General features: G+C 40.5%; 1 protein-coding gene across 1 annotated transcript in view; it reads left to right on the forward strand.

Annotated features, from left to right (window-relative positions):
• Nucleotides 1–6,552: 6,552 nt before the first annotated feature.
• pth1r (parathyroid hormone 1 receptor) overlaps nt 6,553–21,427 on the forward strand; it is a 53,527-nt gene continuing 38,652 nt past the window's right edge. The window contains exon 1 of the mRNA XM_073490686.1: nt 6,553–7,629. Coding sequence (XP_073346787.1) covers nt 7,561–7,629 — 69 coding nt within the window. The 5' untranslated portion in view covers nt 6,553–7,560. The remainder of the gene's footprint in view (nt 7,630–21,427) is intronic.

Below are 21,427 nucleotides of genomic sequence, written 5' to 3' on the forward strand. Positions count from 1 at the left end.
GTGAAATCGCCTCCTATGAAATGGGAAAACCCTTCAAAAGCCTCATACATCATCAGTTGTCATCGATGGCGTCTATGTAAACAAACGTGACCGGACAGCTGTGGCGAGTTGTTTTGCATTAGTGTGGCAATCCTGGTATTATCACAATGCCATTCGCCATTTATCTGATAGAGATAGAAAGGCATGGACGTGTGCAATTTGCTATCAATCAGGTCATCAAAAAGAAAATTGTTTCATTACCTGGCCCCTAGGTGGAGAAAATAAGCAAAAACACTACATGTATAAGTAGCGGCAAAACAAGAGGTCAACGTTGTGGTTTTTTTTACGTATTGTGAAGTATCAGTGAAGTATTGTCACATAGATAATGTAACATAGCTACATTACTAACGTAAGTTTCAGACGTAACCTGGTGATTGAAACCCAAACCCATCCATCCATCCATTGGATGTAACCGCTTATCACTTGTCACAGGGGTGCTTGAGCCAGTCCCAGCTGACATTGGGCGAGCGGCAGGGTACACCCTGGACAAGTCGCCAGTTCATCACGGGGCTGACTATGTCGTTTTGACAATCGCCTATCCAGTCGTTTAAGTATGATGATAGGTTGATATTAGAGGACCGGTACCTAACGTTAGCTAGCTAGCTAGTTAGCTACCGAGAAAATCAGCAAACTAATAGTACTAGTAATTGTTTTATGCTTGATATAAAGAAAAAGACCAAAATACGTTGAAACAACAGATAGTTCGCATAACCCTCAGTTTGAATCATGCCTCTGAAATGGGCCATGTAGCCCCAACACTTTGCCCAACCCCTCTGTCCTAACAAGAAACAAGACGCCACAACCCCTTGATGTAGCCGCACTAAACAGAGGGTAGGTCCAAGGGGTGTACTGGGATTGGCCCTTTATTTAACGTCTGTAGTGAGTCATGTTCTTACCGAACATCATTGGCATGGAGTCTTGTTTGGTTTTTATAAGGTTGACGATAACAAAATGTGACATTTAACTACAGCGGGTGGCTTTCAATTCTGGCTTCCAAACTCCAAGTGGGGGGAAAAAAAACTTACGGGTGTTTGTGTCAATTCCAGGTCCATACAATTTGTCAGGGACCTATTGATCATATAGTATGGAGGTCAGGGAATGTCATGAGTTACCTCACGCTGCCTTATGTTTGCGAGCCATACATTTGATCAAAGTGGCCTCAATGTGGAGGACAATGATAAACACCCTCCCCTCAGCAGTGTGCACTTGTGATCAAGATGTCAGGGACAAAGTTTCTTTGACCAGTTTTGTTTAATCTTTCATCTATTTCTGGGGTATACCTTAGGGGGACCTGAGTGGGCGGGCTGTCAACACAACAAGAGTCGCTTCAGAGAAGATGAGCTGACCCTGATCCAACTGGAAATAGATTCTTGTCCGGGATTTCACCAGTTGTTTTGAGGCAAAGGGACAGTATTGGATGTATTGTATATGAAATTTATTGTCTTCAAATCTCGACTGCGGAGAACATGGAAATGATTAAAAATGAAGCGACGAAGAAGAAGTCATCCAATTCCATTGCCAAGCGCTTATTCAGGGAACGTAGTATAGTTATGTGAAATTTTCAATTCCCATCAACATGATAAAATCTTTTTATTTTCTGCATGTAGAGTCTTCACATGCAGAATAAATATGCAATTGAAGTTTTCAGGATTGTGTGAGAAGGTGAAAATATGGGTGGAAACATTATAACATTGTAACAACATACATGTGGAAGAGATCAGACTGAAAGTATAAATAGAAATCTCACATGTGAAGTCATGCATGCTACATGAAACCATAAGTATGGTGCAAAAACCTGCACACATATGAAAACCATCATGTCTCCTCAACATACATGTGCTTTGAATTTATGTTTTTTTTTTTTACAGGACTTAGGGTTTCATTGTCCCCATTCCTAGATTCATGTAGATATTTTCTAGATATTTTAAAAATAATAGAGAAAGCCCACTGGATGGAAATGAAAAGCTGGTTAATGGTTGAGGAAGTAATCAAACATCTATAGGTAAAAAATAAACATATGCAATGATAAGATAATGTGTGAAAAAACCTAATTTCCAGTAAATTGGATCTTCTGTTACGTCTTGCGGCCTCTTCATTTCAGGTGTGAACATGTGTCCAACTTTCTGGAACACTACAATTTTCTCACTTTTCCTTAGAGCAGTTTTACAGACACCGACATTGGACTTGAATCATTCAACTGATATAAATGCACGAAAAGAGGCACCTACGTACAAATGGTCTCGCTATTGAGTGACTCTCCAGCCAGGAGGGCAGCCTGCCAAGCTCTTTCTAGGAAAATGACACCATCATTTTATATACTTAGTTACTGCAAATGGCTCAGTAAAATCACACCTCTCACAACCGCAAAGATGCTTAATAATTGTCACATGTGTAGTAAACCCTCATTTGTTTTGTAGCCTGCAATGGATGACATTTTCAAGGCAAAGGAGGTGGATTTTAATCATTCCAGATGGATGTCAAGGATCAAAAGATTTCCATAGCGAGGGATGAGAACCATAACCACGCAAAGTGACATGGAGATACAGTACCTGGCTTAAAGGCACATTTAACCTTTCAGAAAGAACGCTTCTAAACAAAAGCCTGTCCTGTTTTTTATAGAGAGTACAGATAAAAAAAGAGCGACCTTGACGGATTGGTAATGAAGTGGAAATTATGAATATGTCATGAACATGGTCTCCTCTGCTAATCTTCCACAGCTTACAGTATTTTTAAGTTACCCATGGAGACGCAGCAGGGGGGAAATCATCTGCATGGAGGATGAGCAGACGTATTGGTCACATGTCTTATTCCTGGCTGTTTGTTTACGACAGCTTTCATATTGTTCATTTTCTATCGCCCCAGGAATAACCTCAGGATGGGAACGAAGCCCAGGCTGATTAAGGCTGAGGGTATTGTTATAGTAGTACAGTGACCTCGAAAAACATGACTGCACTGAGGTTAAAAAAAGGAAAGAAAAAAAGGAAGTGGAAAAAAGAACAACATATTAATAATCTGAGTACTGTACAAACATATGTGTGTTTCATAATCTACAGATTGTTCAGGCACACGTTTGTGAAGCAGGTGCTGCTGTCATATTGGTCCTGAATGTTTGCTATGAATTCATTATTAATCATCATGGTTTATTTTCTGGGCCTAGGCGCCCTTGCTTGGACAAATCCCATTTTCGAACTTAACCTTTATTTTGCACAATCTCAGTCCATTGAGGAATATCATGAGGGAAAAATTGTAAAGTCGGTCGGTTGAGTTGAGACTTCGAGCCCCCCATTTATCATTCTAAACGGCATAAAAAACATGTAATAAATGATTTATAACACACTGGAAAGAAGTTGGAAGCAGATAGGTGTTTTATAATGTATTAGGGATGAGTAATGACTATTTGTCAACAATTACAACCTCTCATATGAAGACATATTTTATATTATTGCAACTTTTACTTTGTTTTCAAAGATCAGCCTCTATGTGGGTGTCCAAAGGAGGAGTTCTCTATAAAACACTTAAATCTGCTTACAACTACATTATTGTGAGTTTACATACTACTTATGTATGCCATAGGGGGATTTAGCTATCAATATTTAAGTGCATATCCAGTGTTGCAGAATGAGGGGCACATCTTTGGCAGTGTGCATACTAAAACTGCACATGTAATGAGTACAGTCCAGTTAAAATTTGATTGAGTGTCATGTGGTGACACCGTCAAAAACATGAGATTGCACATGAGGATAAATGACACTCCAGTGGAGTTGCCTTTGTGCCCAATCTCCGCTCTCTGTGTGGCAGTAGCATCTGGCAGTGAATGACTGTGGTGCTGAAACATTATTCTCGCTGGTGGATAATGCATGTTGTCTCAGTCCACAATGGCAGTCCATCACTACACTTCAATGGTGAGAGCTTTGACACTGAAGCTATTTCCAGTGTTTGTTTGCTGCTCGGTGTCTGCACAGCAGCAGAGTGAGGTGATTACTGAATTACACAATTATTCCACTATCAAAGCTGTGGCCCTGCCGGTTTAATAGGTGGAACATTTCACTCATATTGCCACAGTTAAGTGCTTGTTCACTGTTGAGACCACACATGCAAAAAACGTATTGTGCCCTAAGCTGTTGGAGTACAATAGCTGCTAGAACGAGCAGCTCTGGTTATGTACAATACTGTTTGTATTGCCCCTATTTGCCAACAAACAGGTGCTATTTTTAACAGCAGAATTCATTAAGAGCATGTTTCTGTGGTTTCTGTAAAAATCACACATCGGTTCTGTTTGGGGGCTCAGAGACTCCAGCTGTGAAAAATGGATTTCCACATGCTCTGATTAGTGTGACGGTGTTTTTTATGCTGCATTCAGTGGTAGAATAAAAATGAAAACAATCCTGCACTTCAAATTCCTACTCAAGCGATAGAAGAAGTGTTACCAGGAAATACATTACTCGTCAAAGTAAAAGTACTGGTTCTGCGGGAAATTGTCCCATGTGACTGCATTCATACATGACATTATTGGGCTGTTAATACTACTGCAGAACTGTTGCGGCTTGTCAAGGTGTATCTGGCTTTAACTGTTGATACTGTAATGTTGAGTTAAGTGGATCAGGCCCCTCAAAGGTCACAAGATAAATCATGTGGGTTGCGACAGTCAACAGCCAGAGGGAAAGAGAAAAACAAAGTCCTGATATATTAATTTGTTGGGGCTTCTGTGTTATCTGAGCTGTTTGTTTTTTTTTAAACGTTGAAGTTTCACCTCCTTGGGTCATCAACAGTTATCCAACTTAAAATGTTCAATATGTTTCGAGTAGAAATCAGTTTTGGCTGGACCGCTAACAGCTCATAGATGTGGAAGTAAGTCATAATGATAGCTTTGAAATAAGAGTACAATAGAGTAGAAGTTCAGGGCAGAAGAATCGGAAATACATGCAGGATCTCTAAATTCTACTTAAAGGATAAGTTCACCCAAAAATAAAAATTTTTAGACATATTTATACTTTTTAAAAGCAACATTACGTAACTTTTGGACCTTAAAATATCAGCTTCTAAATCATTTTGATGGTACAGTTTCTTGTTATAAGGTGAATGGTGTCTTTGTCTCAGCCGCTCCGCCCCCCTATCACTTGTTTCTGCACTATGTAACTTCAGTGAGAGTAGGATCACAGCTTTACATACATGTTTACTTCAACATACAAGTTTTCAACACATAACATTGTTATGATGTAATGAGTTTTGTTTGTAGTTAGCACCTACATTACGTCTGACTAATTGTTACAGACCTGGGATTTGTATTTATGACTGTGGTGCTGCATTCAGAAACTGTGGGGGCGCCAAATAGCACAAAAAGCCAAATTCTACATAGCTTTGCTTTAAGCCGAAATCTTCACCGTAGCTGCCAATTTAAAAGCGTTAGGCCACCCAGACTGAAGTGCTCGACTGTGTAATGAGGGTGTATATAACGTCTTAATCAATATTGGATCACAGGGCTTCCAGAAACTTGGATCATCTTTATGGAGTCATTTTTTGTTTTTACACAGTGCGGCAATGCCGTTTTGCTGTAAAGCTCCAGAAATGTTTTGTGTACTACAGAACCTCACCTGACTTTATATAGGCATGGGGTTGAGTTGATAATGACTGAATTTTCATTTTTGGGTGAACTTATCCTTTAAAGGTTATGTAGTACTATGTAGTTTTGGCGAATAAATCTTATTTGGAAGAGAAAAATCTTCATTGACTGATTTTTTTATGCCAAAACAAACTAAATAAACCAACTTTCTTCATTTTCATGATCTTAAAGGACAACACAATTTCATACTGCTTTACTTTGTTTATATTTGGCGGACCCTGCCACTTTTCTAGCTTCAAACAGTGTTCGGGGGACCTTATTTTCCTCTGCGAACAGGTTGCTTATTAAATTATGGAGAAAATAAATATTTCTGAGTTTGTATTGATATTGCAACTATTACATTTGTGAATTTGAATTTATTTTCCAAAACTACATAGTGCCCCTTTAAGTAATTCAAGATCTCAGTGTCACAAATTATATATTGGGTAATATTTTCTTCTTTTCTTTTACTGTTCACACATCCAGTCCTACAGGCCGAATCATCCAGTATTTAATTTCCCAAACACTAGTTGGAGAAAATTCTCCAGCAGAAGCAGCTGAAGCCTTGATGTGTGTTGCAGTGAAGCAGCAGATGGTGCCTGAGATAAAATCGGACATCTCCCGCATTATGTCTCGGTAATCCAACCCAACTAGATGCAACTTTTGAGAGACTGCAGGGGGAAAAAGCGGTTTGGCAAAGGCCCTGCGATCTGTTGAATGTAGAGTTTGTTTGAGGGGTGAGAAAATATGTCATTTCGGAGTCGTGGTTTATTCCAACGTAAGAGAGTGCGCACCAATGAGAGGCCGTTACGCTCCACCCTACCTGCCTCCTTTCCGCCCCCCCTTTTCCATCCACATACTCACTACTGAACACGACCTGCCGCCTGCCACATCTGGAGACGCTTCCCAACGGGACAAACTTCAACTCTGCGCAGAAACACTCAGGCGTTTGCGAGCTGTGCGTCCGTCAGGGTGAATTCGGGCTCTCTCTTGATAGTAAGTAGAGATTCTCGAAGTCAAGTTGGCGTCTCCGTGTTCCCTCTGAGCATCGGTAAACAGAGCTGGTTTGGGACTTTCATACATTCAGTTGCTGGGTTAGAGGCGCCGCGCTAGATTTCCACACAGCGGTTTTTCTGGATTTCACCCGAACGCCACATTTCCACGTTATGTTTTCATGATGCGTAAAAGCGCAGGCGTACGCGAGGGAAGCGAGGCGCGGCTGTGAACTTGGTCGAGTTTGATTCAAGCAAAACAAATCTATGAAAAGTTGATTTCTTGATTTTTGAATATCCGCTGCCTCCACCGCTTCACGAGAGTAGATGGCCGCGTTGATGGTGACATGAGTCAGAGGGGATTAAATTGTGAAATCCAAACAGCGACTGGTGATGGAGTGATACATTTCGTGGCTTATTATTTTTTTTAATTTTTTTTTGGTCCAACACTGATCTAACATTTGGAAAGAGAGGACTGGAACAAGCCAGAAGGCGCACAGCTCCATACTGAAGTGTTTAAGTTAGTCTGAGGGGAAATTTAAAAGACCTAAAAATACAGCGTTGGTTTCTTCCCCCTACAAAGAATCATTTGAACTTCCCACCGCAGAGCGAGAGCGACATAAATAGTTCTGACATGTGGATGTAATTTCAGAAGAGGGGAAAAAAGACAGATGCGGGGAAATAAAGAGAGCGGGCTGAGCCTGGGTATATAGCAGATTATAGGAAATTAAATCGAGGGCAGAGCGAGGCGATTACAGAGTTATGATTTCACAAGCCTCCATCAGCATCGAGAGGCCAGATGGAGTGAAAAGACACAGCAAGCTCCACTTTGAAGAGAGTTAAGTAGCTTCAGTAATTTCATCCGAGCATCATCAGCGTCTGTTCGAGCCCCGCAAGGACTCTTGGAGGTAGAGCTGCCTCAGGTCAGGGATGGGATCCGCTCTGCTGCTCCACAATCTGGACTTTCTGCTCATCTCACTACTCAGCAGTTTGTGTCTGGTAAGTCACTCTCTGTATTTGCACGCTACTGTCTTGTGTAATGTTGGTGTTGCAGCGGTGCCTCCTCTGTGCACAGATCAGGGGACAGCATGTGAGAGTGCAGGTAGAGGAGCAGCTATTATTGCAGCTGCTCACATGGGGTTTCCTTTTTTGGAAATGTTGGGGAAAATGCACCGACACCTGACCTTTTAACCAGACAAACTGTTCAAGCTCGAACACACCGGCTAAATTTACTCTCGGCTTGATTGATTCCACGATTAATCGATTCGTTGTTTGGTCATTAAAATGTCAGAAAATGGTGAGATCAGTGTTTCCCAAAGCCCACGATGAAGTCCTCAAATGTCTTGTGTTTGTCCACAACCAAAGCTGATCAGTTTACTGTCACACAGGAGTAAAGAAACTAGAAAATACTCACATTTAAGGAATCTGAGAATTCCTTTTTTTCTCAAAACATTTCTCAAAACATTTCTCAAACATTTCTCAGATTTTTTCCTTGTCAAAACAGTTTGCGATTAATCTAGGATCGACAACCAGGGCTGCACAAATATATCGATTCAGCATCGACATCCCAGTGTGCGCATGTGCAGTAGTAACATCGCAGGACGTGCAACGTTCCCTTGCATTTCCATGAGTCATTTACAAGAGAAATCTGTCTAACAATGAATGATTTAGTCCGATTTAATGGATGTTGGATACATGGATGTGAACCTTGATCATTCTTGATCAATTTATCAACCAAAGCGTGGCCTGCTTTGGTTGTTTGACAAAATGCACCCAACACAAGATCATCCTCCTCCTCTTTTGTTTTTCAAACAGAGCTTTTCAGGTTATTTGGAGGAAATTTCCATCACAATGTCAGTTTTTTCCAATATCCTGCAGGCCTATCGACGACTAATTGATTAATCGTTGCAGCTCTACTCTCAGCTTTTGATTTCTGATAAAAGTGCTTATTGCATGTCTTGCAAAATCACAATCAAGGTAATGTTGTTTATTGGTGGAAGACCTCCTCCAGGATAAAAGGCAAAAAAAAGAACCGGGGTCGAGGTCAAATGCTTTGTATTCATCACCTCACTGCCTTTAATTGGCTCTGTGCTGCTTCTCACACGCTCCTTCAGGGATTGCTTTGCCCGTAAACACTGGCTGAATTGCAAATATACTGTTTTCTGTATCGGCACACATAACGACAGTTTCAGCTGAAGTGAACTGGTGGACAGAGCTGCTAAAAACTAAGCTGCTGTGATCAGCGATTAAGCCCCTCGTTCCACTAAATGCATCTCACGGTCACTACAACACAGCTTTTGTACAAAGCAGCTCCTGGTAACCTAGTTCATGTAATAGGCAGGGCAGGGTGTTTACAACAGATTGTTTCATAGCTCTGCAAAGCTCTCACCTGCCTGAGCTGAAGCAATTCCTGCACACAGAGTGGGAGTAAATATTTCATTCATAACTCCCGCAGCAGCTGAACAATTTCACCTCTCAGTTTCACAGCTGTAATGATTTACTTTTTTGCCCGACATTGTGATTTATAATTGCGCTCTCAAATATTGCTATAGCTGTATTCAGAAGGCCTGCTACACACACACACACACACACACACACACACACACACACACACACACACACACACGCTGTGCAGGCGCACCAAGTTGGTTCTGTGTGTTTTGGCTGAGGCTGTTGTGCATTCAACAGGCAGTTCGCCCAGGCTCTGAGGTACAGTGCATTTTCCCAGTGATGTGGTCCATCACTGTGCCGCAGTGAAGCTAAAGGCTCATTGGTTTAGATGGCAGAGGAAAACAATTATAACATGGCTGTGTATTTATAGCTGATTCAACATTCAGTCGTCAAAAGGCTCTGTGACTGATGTTTACCCGTTTTTTAAGTTCGGTGTTTGCTTAGTCTTCCTCTCCGCAAAAAGGTAATTTGTTTCCAAAGCGTGACCGAACGGTACGCCGATTTCACTGAAAGTTACGAGTGGAAAGTCTGCGTCTCTGTTTGAAGAAAGAATACAAAACTTCTTAAATTGAGGCGTACAGTTGTCAAACTACAGGGCTGTGCCTCTTTCCACAGGCTCAGCTTATATACAGTATATATATATATCCAGGTATATTCACCAGTAACTGGTTCCGTCCATTGGTGTTATCCGATACTTTTTATCTGAAGGAAATTGGCTGCCACAAAAACTGACAAGGAATCTCTCCATTGTGTTTTACACCTCAGCAGGCATGCTGCGGTGACAGCTAGCAGACAAAGCGCGACCTCACAGAGCCTTTGTTCAGTGTGACTGGCTGCCTCACTTACTCCGTTATTACATTTATTAAGCGGAAGCACTGCTTCCAGGGACCTCAGTGAGCATTTAATTTCTAACTCATGACTGTGTTTTCCTCCGTGATGACTTGCATGTGTCTAGGACCACAGCTGTATCTGTATCCGCCTGTCATAGCCAAGTGTTGTTTCAGCTACTGTTCAGTATTGTCGTGTAAAAGGCAGTTTTGACTGGATGTGGAAAATATCTGTTGTTGACGACTTCAGCCCAGAACTTGTATTTGTCTTGGTTCCTCAATGTGGCAGAAATTTCTAGATTCCGAACACATTTTACCATCAACTCCACACATATTTGTCAAAGTAAAACTAGACAGAAATGACTGTTAAATGCCCATAAATAAAAGATTTAAGAATGTATGTTTATTGTGCTCAGTCGAAAACAACTCATTTAATGCTCTTATAGTCGGGATGTTACTAACTTCCCTGACTCAAAACTTTAACTTAGACTAGTCTGAAAGTAAGAAAACACTCAGAAAACAGTCAAAATGACATGTTCAGTGGGTAAATGCAGTTATATAGCAAATACGTAACTACAACTTAGACGCAACAGTTAACTGGCATTGTTAGCATCAGTAATGGATGCTGTTTTTTAATGAAGCGACATCAATGTAACAGAAAGGTGAACCAGCTACTATTTCTGGTGCCCACCAACGAGGCTCTCATTCAGACGAACAGGTAATTAATGGCAGGGTTGCGTGACGTGACCCTAACCCTGACCCCCCGTCCGAAAGGTGGCGATAATGGAGACAACTGTCGCCGTGGTCATCTACAAATCGAAGAGTCACCGTTTCGATCGCTGGTCTCTGCAGCCTACAAGTGTTCGACAAAATGCTCTCGTGGCTCTTCCATCATTGTGTGAGTGCGTATGAATGGTAATCGCTCCTCCAATGCGCTGCCTTAGATGGAAGCCTCTGCCAGTAATGTGTGAATGTGTCTGTGAATGCTGACTTGTGTTGCAAAGTGCTTTGAGAGGTCGCTAAGACTAAAAATAGCGCCATATAATTACAGTCCATTCATCATTTAATGCACCTAAAAGTTTGCCAATTGCAATCAAGCGGAAGAGAAGTTGCTTTGTTGCTATGCAATTAGCATGACGTCTAAGAGTCACTATGAGTGACTGTCCACACTGACAAAAAAACACATTATCTCGCAATATACAACCGGTCTGTGAGGCATATCATTACTGTGGGTTTTAAACTGGTGCACAAGACCAAACTGAGTGAAACAAGAAAAACATTTACACAAAAACGTTACACAAACACACACAATTCCAGCATCTAGTCCCGCTAGTAGTGTGCCCGCGAACGACCCGTCCCATGACCCGTCCACCATGCATTCGCCATAGTAGGATTCGCAATTTAGCATGCTGGTCCTGCTGTGATTGTCTACACCGACGAATGAAAAGAAAAATAACAGATTTATTTTGCGTGCAAGGCCTATCATAACGGTGTGTTCTGAGAGATAATGTGAAATATTAAGTTAGTGGTCTGATCTTACTTGATTAGCCATTACGTGACGGGTTGCACTGATTCTCTTTCAGGGGACTGCGTGTTCTTTCTGCAGCCCTTGTAGGCCGCACTGCCACAGCCTAAATACACTACTGAATAACAGCTTCCCCTTTGCCCTCAGTGTATTATTAAAAAGTCTTTATTGTCCTAAACACACGCTCTTTCAGAGTGGCTATATCCCTCTCTGGCAAATTACCCTCAGTGGAACTTCATGACACAGATTAGAGTGCAGGATAATCTCATCTCAATCTGTCTGTGGTAATTAGGGGCAGCAGATTACTTCTCACTAATTCATGTGTACTGCTGGTGCATTTGTGAAATAGGCTTTGATATTGAAATTTCATTTTTGCATGCCCTTTTAACAAATCCCCAGTGTGACGTATGAGCATTTCTTTTTCCAGTTTGTGCGGGTGTGTGTGTGTCAGAAGGAGTGTGGAGCAGACCGTCTAGTGAAATTATTCCACAAATTAGATTTTTGCTGAATAATTTGGGCAAAACTGCAGATACTTCAGTCTGTTTAATTTCCTCTTCTACTTAGACTCACTCTGCAGCTTTGTGCAGAGAGTTATTAATTCCCTAATGAGAGATGATGCAGTGGACGCAGCTGAGTTTATTATATTAAATATTATTAGTTATCTTCGCTCTATATTTACATATTACTGTATAGCGACAAGATTTAGTGATTCTTTTTGTGCTTTTATTTTGAATACTTCAGTTCAAAATTGTGAACAGTAATAGTGCTGTAATAATTATTGCAATATTAATGTTGTCCTCTTTGCGCACCACCCCAACTGCAGTGTCTTATTATCTTTGAAGCACAAAAATGAAGGCGGAGTTGTTTTCAGATTTAATGTGCAGCACTGGTTCATTTCCATTTAAAAAGCAAAAGGCACCTCTTAACGAAAATTACAGATGACAAGAAAGTCAAGCTGATCTTTTAATGGCCCCCTTATATGTAAGAGATGTCACCTCTGACTGATGAAAATGAGCCATTTGTATAGATAAGATTTCTCTGTCTTCTTTGTATTTTTCTCCTCCTGTGAAATCATGGCTCTAGTGTGTGTTTGAAGTAAATTAATCCAAAATCTATGTAAAAGAACACCTGAGTGGCACGGACCAAATGTAACCAACATTTCAAGCCATATTTACTCTGGGAGTGCAAACAGTTTGGACGGGGCCTTGATCTTGATTCCCTCTCTTATCAGTCCCCGTGGAGACAAACAGGGACAACAAAGCCGTGCCACGAGCAATTTGCTCATCTCAGTGTGCATATCTGTCAACTGGCTGTCCTTTCTTATTCCTTCCATTCAAGGGAAAACCCACTGCCAGATATCATTACACAGGTACCATCAGTGTGTGGTGTTTTCTGTTCATGAAGGGCTCAGTTAGTTTTTGGAATGATTATTTTTGGGGGGTGTGTGTGCGTGTGTGTGTGTGTGTGTGTGTGTGTGTGTGTGTGTGTGTGTGATGCATGGCCAGACTTTGTAGCGTGACCTTTACTGCTCCCGAGTGGGAGAAGAGAAGCAGTGGGAGGTGTGTCAGCCATGATTAAGTGCGATTTTGGTGTCGAGAGTTACAAAGATTTGCTGCTTGACTTTTAAAGCGTCTCAACTCAAACTTAGCTATCTGCTATTTTTGTGTTACTTAAAAAAAGGCGCCTTTAAAAGCAATCAATTAGCACAAAGCTTGTGCCTTCATCCTAGGCTTGACCGATCTTCTTGACCAAAGGCTTTTACAGTATTGACAGGTCACTTATGACAGGAAATTGCCTGTTGATTTAACAATCAGAGCCCTCTAATGAAATAACTGGATGGACGCTCCCAGTCTTAACAAAGTTTATTTCCTTATTTTATCCAGTTAGCTCAGCTTTAGTTATGTGGATCTGTGGATTGCTTACTGTTACCTCGCTTGAGCAAATGCATGGGGGAAAGTTACAGACCAGGCCGAGGGAACACTGGTCATCTGGTCATGAATCCACTGAGCTATCCTCATTGATATGCAGGCATGTGAGCATTAATTTCAGCATTGTTTGGAGAGCAATGCCAGGATGAATGGGTTTTAAGGCTATTAGTGCCATTTTTTGGAAAGGTTATATAGGTTATATATGTCCAGAGGGGATCAAGTATATAAAAGTGACTTTCAGGTATGATTTTGTATAGTTCTTATACATTTGGGATCAGCTTTGCTTTATTATTCCTACAGAAATTCTTGCTTCTAGTGGTAGCGGCGACATGTATTTATGTTGACTAATTTGACATCGATGCTAAGTGATGAGACACTTTTCATTACGGCTTTAATTAGGCTTTGTGTTAATGGTTTAATCCAATAGGGAGCTGCTACTGTCTTTGAGGACTGTGGATAATAGCATCTGGTTGTCTGGAGGATTTTAAAAGTGTTTATTGTGTGTGCTTCATTCCTAACTACTGCTTCAAATTGTCTCATAGTTATTACTTTGGTTTAGGTTTATTAAATTGAATAAACTGTGCTTTCTAATCAAAGTAAATTAAACTGAAGATGCGGTAAAGTCTTTTCATCTGTGATGCTTCTCCATCTCCGCCACAAATACAGCAGAAGCTTTCAGGTCGGATCCATTTCAGATTCCTCTCTCCGTCGTAAAAAATGACAGGGCTGCTGTTGTGCAGAAAGTAACAGCAATGATCATCTATTGTTTCTCTCCAGGTTTCACCCCGTTTTCAAGTGTGCAAAAGGTGTGTTCGATTCCCCTGTGTGTGCAGTGAAATTACCACTTTGTCTGAGAGTATTTCAGGAAACAGCGCTTCAACCAGTTTGCTCACTTTTCTCAGCATGCTCGCCGCTTTTAGTTCAGTTTCATGCAGCAGATGCAATTATGGAATTACACATTTTAGCCAGTAGATGTATAGTAATGTAATATGATGTAATAGGGCCTGGCAAAGAGTCAATATTATTGGTTACTGACTTTCAGCTGAATCACACAGTATCGTGATGATATGATCTTTTTTCATATTATCATTCTGTGATGTTCTGTTGTCTTTGTCAGTCTGACACTAAAATCATCAGTTTGTGTATTTAAAAAATGTATTTTGCCATATTGTGACCAGTGTTACAAAGTAGTATGTTGCTGTAGTCACATTGCATTTGTCAGTAACGCCTCATGGTTCCTCAATTTATCAAACCAATTACATGTTGGTGAAGGATCTCAGTCATCCTGGCCATGGTAATACTTGGTAATATCAAAAGGAAAAAAATTGACTGACCTTCCTAACAGTTGATGACGATGATGAACTGAGGAAAAACATGTTTAAATGACATGTGATTACAGGGCCTAACACACTCAAACAAGAAGAAGAATGAAGAAGAACTGAGGTGAGAGGTGAGACATCTTCAAGAAACGGAAGCAAGTCCAGTTGCCTACGATAACGCACTTAGAATTAACCCATTACAGTTTGTAAGTGTTTGAGTGTGTTAGGCCCTGTAATCACATGTCATTTAAACATGTTTTTCCTCAGTTCATCATCGTCATCAACTGTTAGGAAGGTCAGTCAATTTTTTTCCTTTTGATATATTATGTTGAAGCCCTTAATATTTGTACTAGGCGGCGTAAGGGAGGCCAACATCTCTCGTATTGTTTTTATATACTGATTTAGCTTTATTATTATATGGATGATGTTCCTGCACACAACATTTTTAAGTCAGGTGCTGTTTGGGCTTGTTTTTCACCACCACCATCACTTTTCTGTTGACTTAATTGTATTACATGATCAAGAGATTTTTTTTATTGACTGAGCAATATGTTTTATTTTGAACATGTTAAAACAAAAGAACACAAATAGTAAAATAAAAGCTTAAAAAAAACAATAAGTTAAGATGAATACCAAGATGAAGTTGCAGAGTAACACAGCAGTATTGTAACAAGTAGTGTAAGTCATTACTTTCTACTGTGCATAAAAAGTAATGTATAACCTTTTTTAAAAAAAAAAAATAAGTAGGAAGTAACAAGTATTGTGTAAATGTGTATTTTTATTTATTTTTTGAGTAACGACCCCGACACGGGTTGTGACACATATTAGCTTTATACTACTGAGATTGTGAGTGCATATCTTTGTGTATACAGACTTAGTAGCATTGTGTTCCCACTGAAATGTGTTTTTAGCCCTTCATTTTAACTTAAAAAAGGTGAAACTATCCCTTTAAGTTAGTCATAAACGCCTGGTTATAGTCTGAACAGTACTTTTGGATGCTGTCTCATTACCTCTCTCATGCTACAGTACAGTCGACAGCATGCCAGTTGCTCCTGCTAATTCCAGTATAGACTGGCATTAGTGGGTTACATCATTGCACTTTTGAACTGGATAAGACTACTGTATGGTGTCCTCCCGCAGGCCGACAATCCTTTATGTTTTTTTACTGTGTAAAAATGACTACAACACACTGTTAAATCAGGTAGTGGCAATTCAATGATTATGTTTTTATTGTTGGTGCATAACAAATTGCAATAAAGAAGTTTCGGTGCTGGGAATAGCAGCAGCAAAACACTTCACATCACAACCCTCAATTAAAATGCGGACAGTCTTTGCAATATGTCTTGCAGGCCGCAGTAAACATCGTAATTGGAGTGACCTGTTTTCTTTTTTGTATTTCACTCTATTGTCAAACTCAGAGTGGAAAATAACCCAGAAGCTTCACTGTGCAGAGCAATATCCATGGCTAGACGTGATTTAACAATTATAAGGGGTGACAGTAGGCCAGGAAAGCTTTTAAAGTTGTATTGGAGGTGTCATTTTGGATAGAGTTTTAAACCACAGGAAGCGTGCAGATCTGTGAATGTCAAATCCTCGAGTCGCACCAAAAATAACATGTTTACCCTTTAACTTTGAGAGTATCATGCAATTGTGCTTGATGGACTGTGAGGAAATGGAAATCAGCAGGAGTATATAAGGCTGAAGGATGTGAGTATTGCAGTGCACAGATGGTATTTATACCCACTTTGGTAAGATTTCTCCATCCAGATGGCAGATTGGAGACATCCTGTTTTGTAATCTTGGTATACAGCATCACATGTGGATTTAAGCAGAGCATGGAGGTGTAAACTGTGTGTCCGTCGCTGCCGTACATGTTTGTAGATTGTGAGTAACTCGCTGTCGTCACCGGCCGGTTAACATGTTTGCCTGAATTTTCCCTGGGATCAGCTTGGGATTCGGCTCACAGAGGCAACTTGTAGTGGGAAAATACCCTTCACACGCATATCATTATGCTCTGTGTGTTACTGCAGGGCTTTACAGTAGCTGAGAGGATTCCTGAGATAACTGCAGGAAAATCTAATTTCTTGAACTCTTTCTTCGCTATCTTGTTTTTTTTTTTCCCTGACTGACACATTGCTCCGTTTTTAGAGGGCCTGTGAGTCAGACTCATAACGTGTGTGTTAATAGGAGAGTCTTCAGTTTCAGTAGCATGGTAAGGTTATACCATGGCTGTGTTTGACTCAGGAAAGGGCTTGTTTTCTTGACTCACCGTGACCTCTGCCTCTTTTTTTTCTCCCTTAACTTTTCCACTTGAAGAATGCGAGAGTATGTGTAACTCAATGCCACTTTTACACCTCGCTGAAAAAGTCACACCTTGAACAGATACTTTAATGATGTGCCTCTGCCCCATGAACTTCAGCATTCATTAAAACGGAGTCGGTGGCAGAGTCAGCCTTTTTATGCCTTTATTTTTTAACCTTGACAACTTACTGTAATGGAGCCTTTAATTTGCTTGTTTGTGCCGGGCGTTCCTGTGATTGATGCATCCACAAAAGCTAATGAGGAACAGATTGACGGAGATCAGTGGAGTATTAATGATGTAAAAGATGCTACTGACAGTTTCACTCACGCACCTAGTCACGATAGACCATATTCACACGGCGGCCATTTTCCTTTGACATGTCGCTCTGGGTGGGAGGCCTGAATGTACAGCTGTGTCGTACAAACGTAGGAAATCTGACAAATTGTTATATTTCCACTAAAATAACAATGACGAGTTAAAATCCAGAGAGACGTGGGGCCATATTTCAAGGTAAAACAACATATTTGATAGTCCATTAGCTTCCGTTAGACAACAGCTAATGTTAGCATTCAACCATTTCCTAGCTTACTAAGACTACTGTTTGATAGTGTTTCACGATATAATAGGAAAAGAGTGATTTAACGCTGAAATATCAACACACATTTACATCATTTCGGGTAATGTATATAAAGCTGCAGATTGCTAACATTAGCTGTTAACTAATGGAAGGTAATGGGTTATTAAATATGCTGTTTTACCTTGAAATGTGGCCCCAAGTCCCTCCTGATTTTTACTATCCATCATCTTTTCAGTTACTGATCAACTCACAAGTGTTAAATATATAACAATTTGCCAGATTTCCATCCTTTGTACGACATGAAACCCGGAACGTCTGCGTGACATCAGAGGAAAATAGCACATGAATATGGTGTATTTCTTTTCCTCTTTGAGGTCATCAAATGAGTTTTTTTCCTACAGACAGGTAGCTGAATACCCCCAAGACTTGCTGTAGGTGGTGATGGTTATCTCAGAGAAGTTAAAGCCACGTCCATGTGACACTTTTCAGAGTGATAAGCCACCTCTCCTCTGTCAGTTTTTGATAAGATCGTCTGGTTTCTGTCTTCTTTTCCCTCACTGTTGAGAATTTCCAGTATAAATATGGTTTTCACTCGTGACATTGTCGGACAGTAGAATAGCAGTGCATTGTAACTCAAAAAGTCACACTGATTGATCGCCAGCGCTCTGATGAGTTTGTGCTCCTTTTTCATCAGTTACCTGCTGTATCAATATTGTGGTGCAGACTTCCTCGCGGGCAATATGCTTGGAATCCAGAGTACCTCAGTGGAGTTGACATGTGAAAATTCTCAGCTATGTAGATGCCTTTGCCATTGACCGGCCGACGGTTCTGCTCCGCCCTACCCCCACTGTTGGTGAAGGGATTGAGTTTCAGATATACAGGAGCTCCCAGACTCACTCTGCCACTCTAAATGCAACAAAAATTGAGTTTGTAGACAGTTCTGAGTCAATTCCCCAGATTATGAGGAGCAGGAAGAGTAGGATTTCACACCTCTGATGCAGTTGTTTACGTGATTTGGAAGCAGCTCAAGTCTTGGGCAGGAGTGCTCCCCTGGCACATGGCTTATGGCTGAGATTTCTTAAAAGGACCTTTATTAGATTCATTGCAAAACTCAGGGTCTTACGGGTTTGTAAGTATGCAGCTCACAGCTCCAGATTTTCCAGAAATAAGTAACATATCCTCACACTGCAATAAAAGGGGAATCTCAGCCAACTTAAATTCAGATAACAGTGCTATGTTTGGCTGGACTTTCCTTCTAAAGCTCCCTTGCATTTAGCATGTGACCCAATGAGAGTACAGACTTGAAGTGAAACGGCTCCATATGAATATTGTTGCATAGCTGTGGAGGGATTTCATAATGTTTGCGACTGACATTTACAAGTGTAATGTTAATTGTGTATTGAAGGTCAAATTGATGACTAATTCCAAATGTTATTGCCGTTTTTTGCACAAGTTCTTCCTCCAACATTGGCGAATGTTGCTCATCTGTCAAAGTTCAGTGTGTTGCATGGTGACGTGTGTTGGGACAGGGTCCAGCTGACCCTCTGGCTTTGAATGTTCATTGGATAGTATGAAATTAATGAATGAACAACTGACTGAATAGGCTTATTAACTAATTAAAAACACACAATTTTGGTTGATTATATTTGAGCTTGGTATAAAGTAGTGTTTCAGTCTTCAGTTTCATTAATTTATCAAACTTACCATGTGACTCTCAAGCTGGAACGTCCATCAGAGTTTGTGGCTTATTTCCGCAATTACTTTTATTGGTGATGTAATGTGGCATGGTATTTCTTGGAAGAAGCAGACCTCTGTGTGGAATAAGTTTATTTGATGCGTTATTATTGACAAGGCTGTTTTCAAGGCTAATTTGCATCATAAGGGCTTCAGTAAAAAACTATAAAAGCCAATCACGAGTCTACGTTCAAGATGTGCTGTAATAAATGCTGGACATTAGTTTAGAAGACTTTTTATTGCCACAAAATTAATAATTCCATATCCAAATTTGACTTGTACAAAGTGTCCTTCCATCTCTTAAGTCATGGCCACAAAAACAAAAATAGTGAATGTGGCTTCAAGTGATGTCACTTGTGTCAGTGTTGGTTGACGCCGAGACTGAGTTTCAAAAAAACAAAGAACATCTGGGGTCTGTGGACAAAGGAAGTAGTAAGTTTACAAGACCTCTCTTGCTCACTCCTCATCTTTGCTTGAGACTTGAATCTCGAGGCTACATTAGCTGCTACTAGAATAACGCCTCAGCATCATGGACATATCATGAGGACTGGATACAGCATCCAAGGTGGGGCTCTGTTCATTCCTGTGAAAGCTTTCATAGCCTTCAGTGGTGCATGACGCCAAAACAGATTCTGCTTCCCAGGTGTAAAATTACCCACATCTTCTGCAATTTGTGGCAATAGAGCGTGCACGCTAGATACAGCCGGTTTAGCGCCCTGTTAACTTGAATGGGATAAAAATGATTTAATCTTGCGGCTCTTCTAGACTTTCCAAATGTCATTGGACGGAATGGAACAAATTATGATACTGAGTCATTTTGTGGGCGTTGTGACACTGAAAAAATATATCCATCGGTTTATAGGCACTTTTTTGACAGTGTAAGCTTAAGGAAAAAAGTATTTTTGGGCCCCAGTGCATCACGTGATGTTGCAGTTGCACGCTTTGGCCACTATGTAAAATTGCCTTTAAAGCCTCGTGCTCTTCCTGGGGGTTTGACGCAGGATTGATTATTTTTAATTTTGATTAAACTGCAGATCATTTAAACTCATAATCAAATTTTAAAGAAGTGTGAAAAATGCCCATCACAATTTTCCAGCGAACAAGACAATGTCTTCAAATTGCTTCTTTTGTCCAACCAACAGTCCAAAACCCAAAGACTCTTCATTTACTTACAAAGAAAAGCAGCAAATCCTCACATTTAAGAAGCTGGAACCAGCAAATGCTTGGCATGTTTGCTTGAAAAATGATGTTGGCCATTAATTTACTTTCCTTTAACTCATTTTTTATCCCCTAATCATTGTAGCGCTAATTGTGGGTAATGTATGTGGCAGGTTCTGACAAGGAAGACGACGTCTATTCTGTTTCATGACTTTTATCCTTTTTTTCCCCCATCTGTGAGTCTGACAATGTTAATTTGTTAGAGTTCTCCTTTAAAGAAGTTGCATTACCCTTACTTTTATCCGCAGGGTAAAGCAGTTTGGTTTCAAAAGAATATAAAAAGGCAGATGCTGTGTTAATTTGAAAGGATGGCTACCGATTATGCAGTTGAGGAAAATCTCTAAAACCCTGCTGCTGCATGATCCTTTAATGTGCCCTTGATCAGTTCTGTTCAGTTCACCACTGCTTTTAAAGCATGAATGAACGCCATATTTTCTAGATTTGAACCCACTCCTTATCAATAGCAACAGTGCAGATCATCAGCTTCATCCAAGGTAAAATGTATAAAAATTAAAATTAAATTCAATCCATTAGATGGTTTTGTGTTTTCTTGCTCCTTTTCACTGGCTGATGAGCAAAGCGGATCCGCTTAAAGTGTGTTACTTTGTTATGTTGTCAGTGAGCTAAATGGGCGTATGATATCGACTCTGCTCTCATCCGTGCACACTGTTTGCCTTTTTGCTACAGACTCTGCCTTTTACCCGTGAGTTCAAGTCATTTTCAGTCAAATAAAAACATGGTTCAAAGACCTCAGCGCCAGTGACCTTGTAGTAAGTGGAAATTGGAAAGCTCATGCTGACAGGCCGGCTGCAGGCCTCTCTGTTGGAGAACACCGTGAACAGTGTAGTCCATGTGTGCTTGCATTTTCTTCGCTCGGTGGACGGTCTGAGCATCTTCAACCTCAACTGTGTGCATT

Source organism: Pagrus major, chromosome 21 (assembly GCF_040436345.1).
Source record: "Pagrus major chromosome 21, Pma_NU_1.0".
NCBI lineage: Eukaryota > Metazoa > Chordata > Actinopteri > Spariformes > Sparidae > Pagrus > Pagrus major.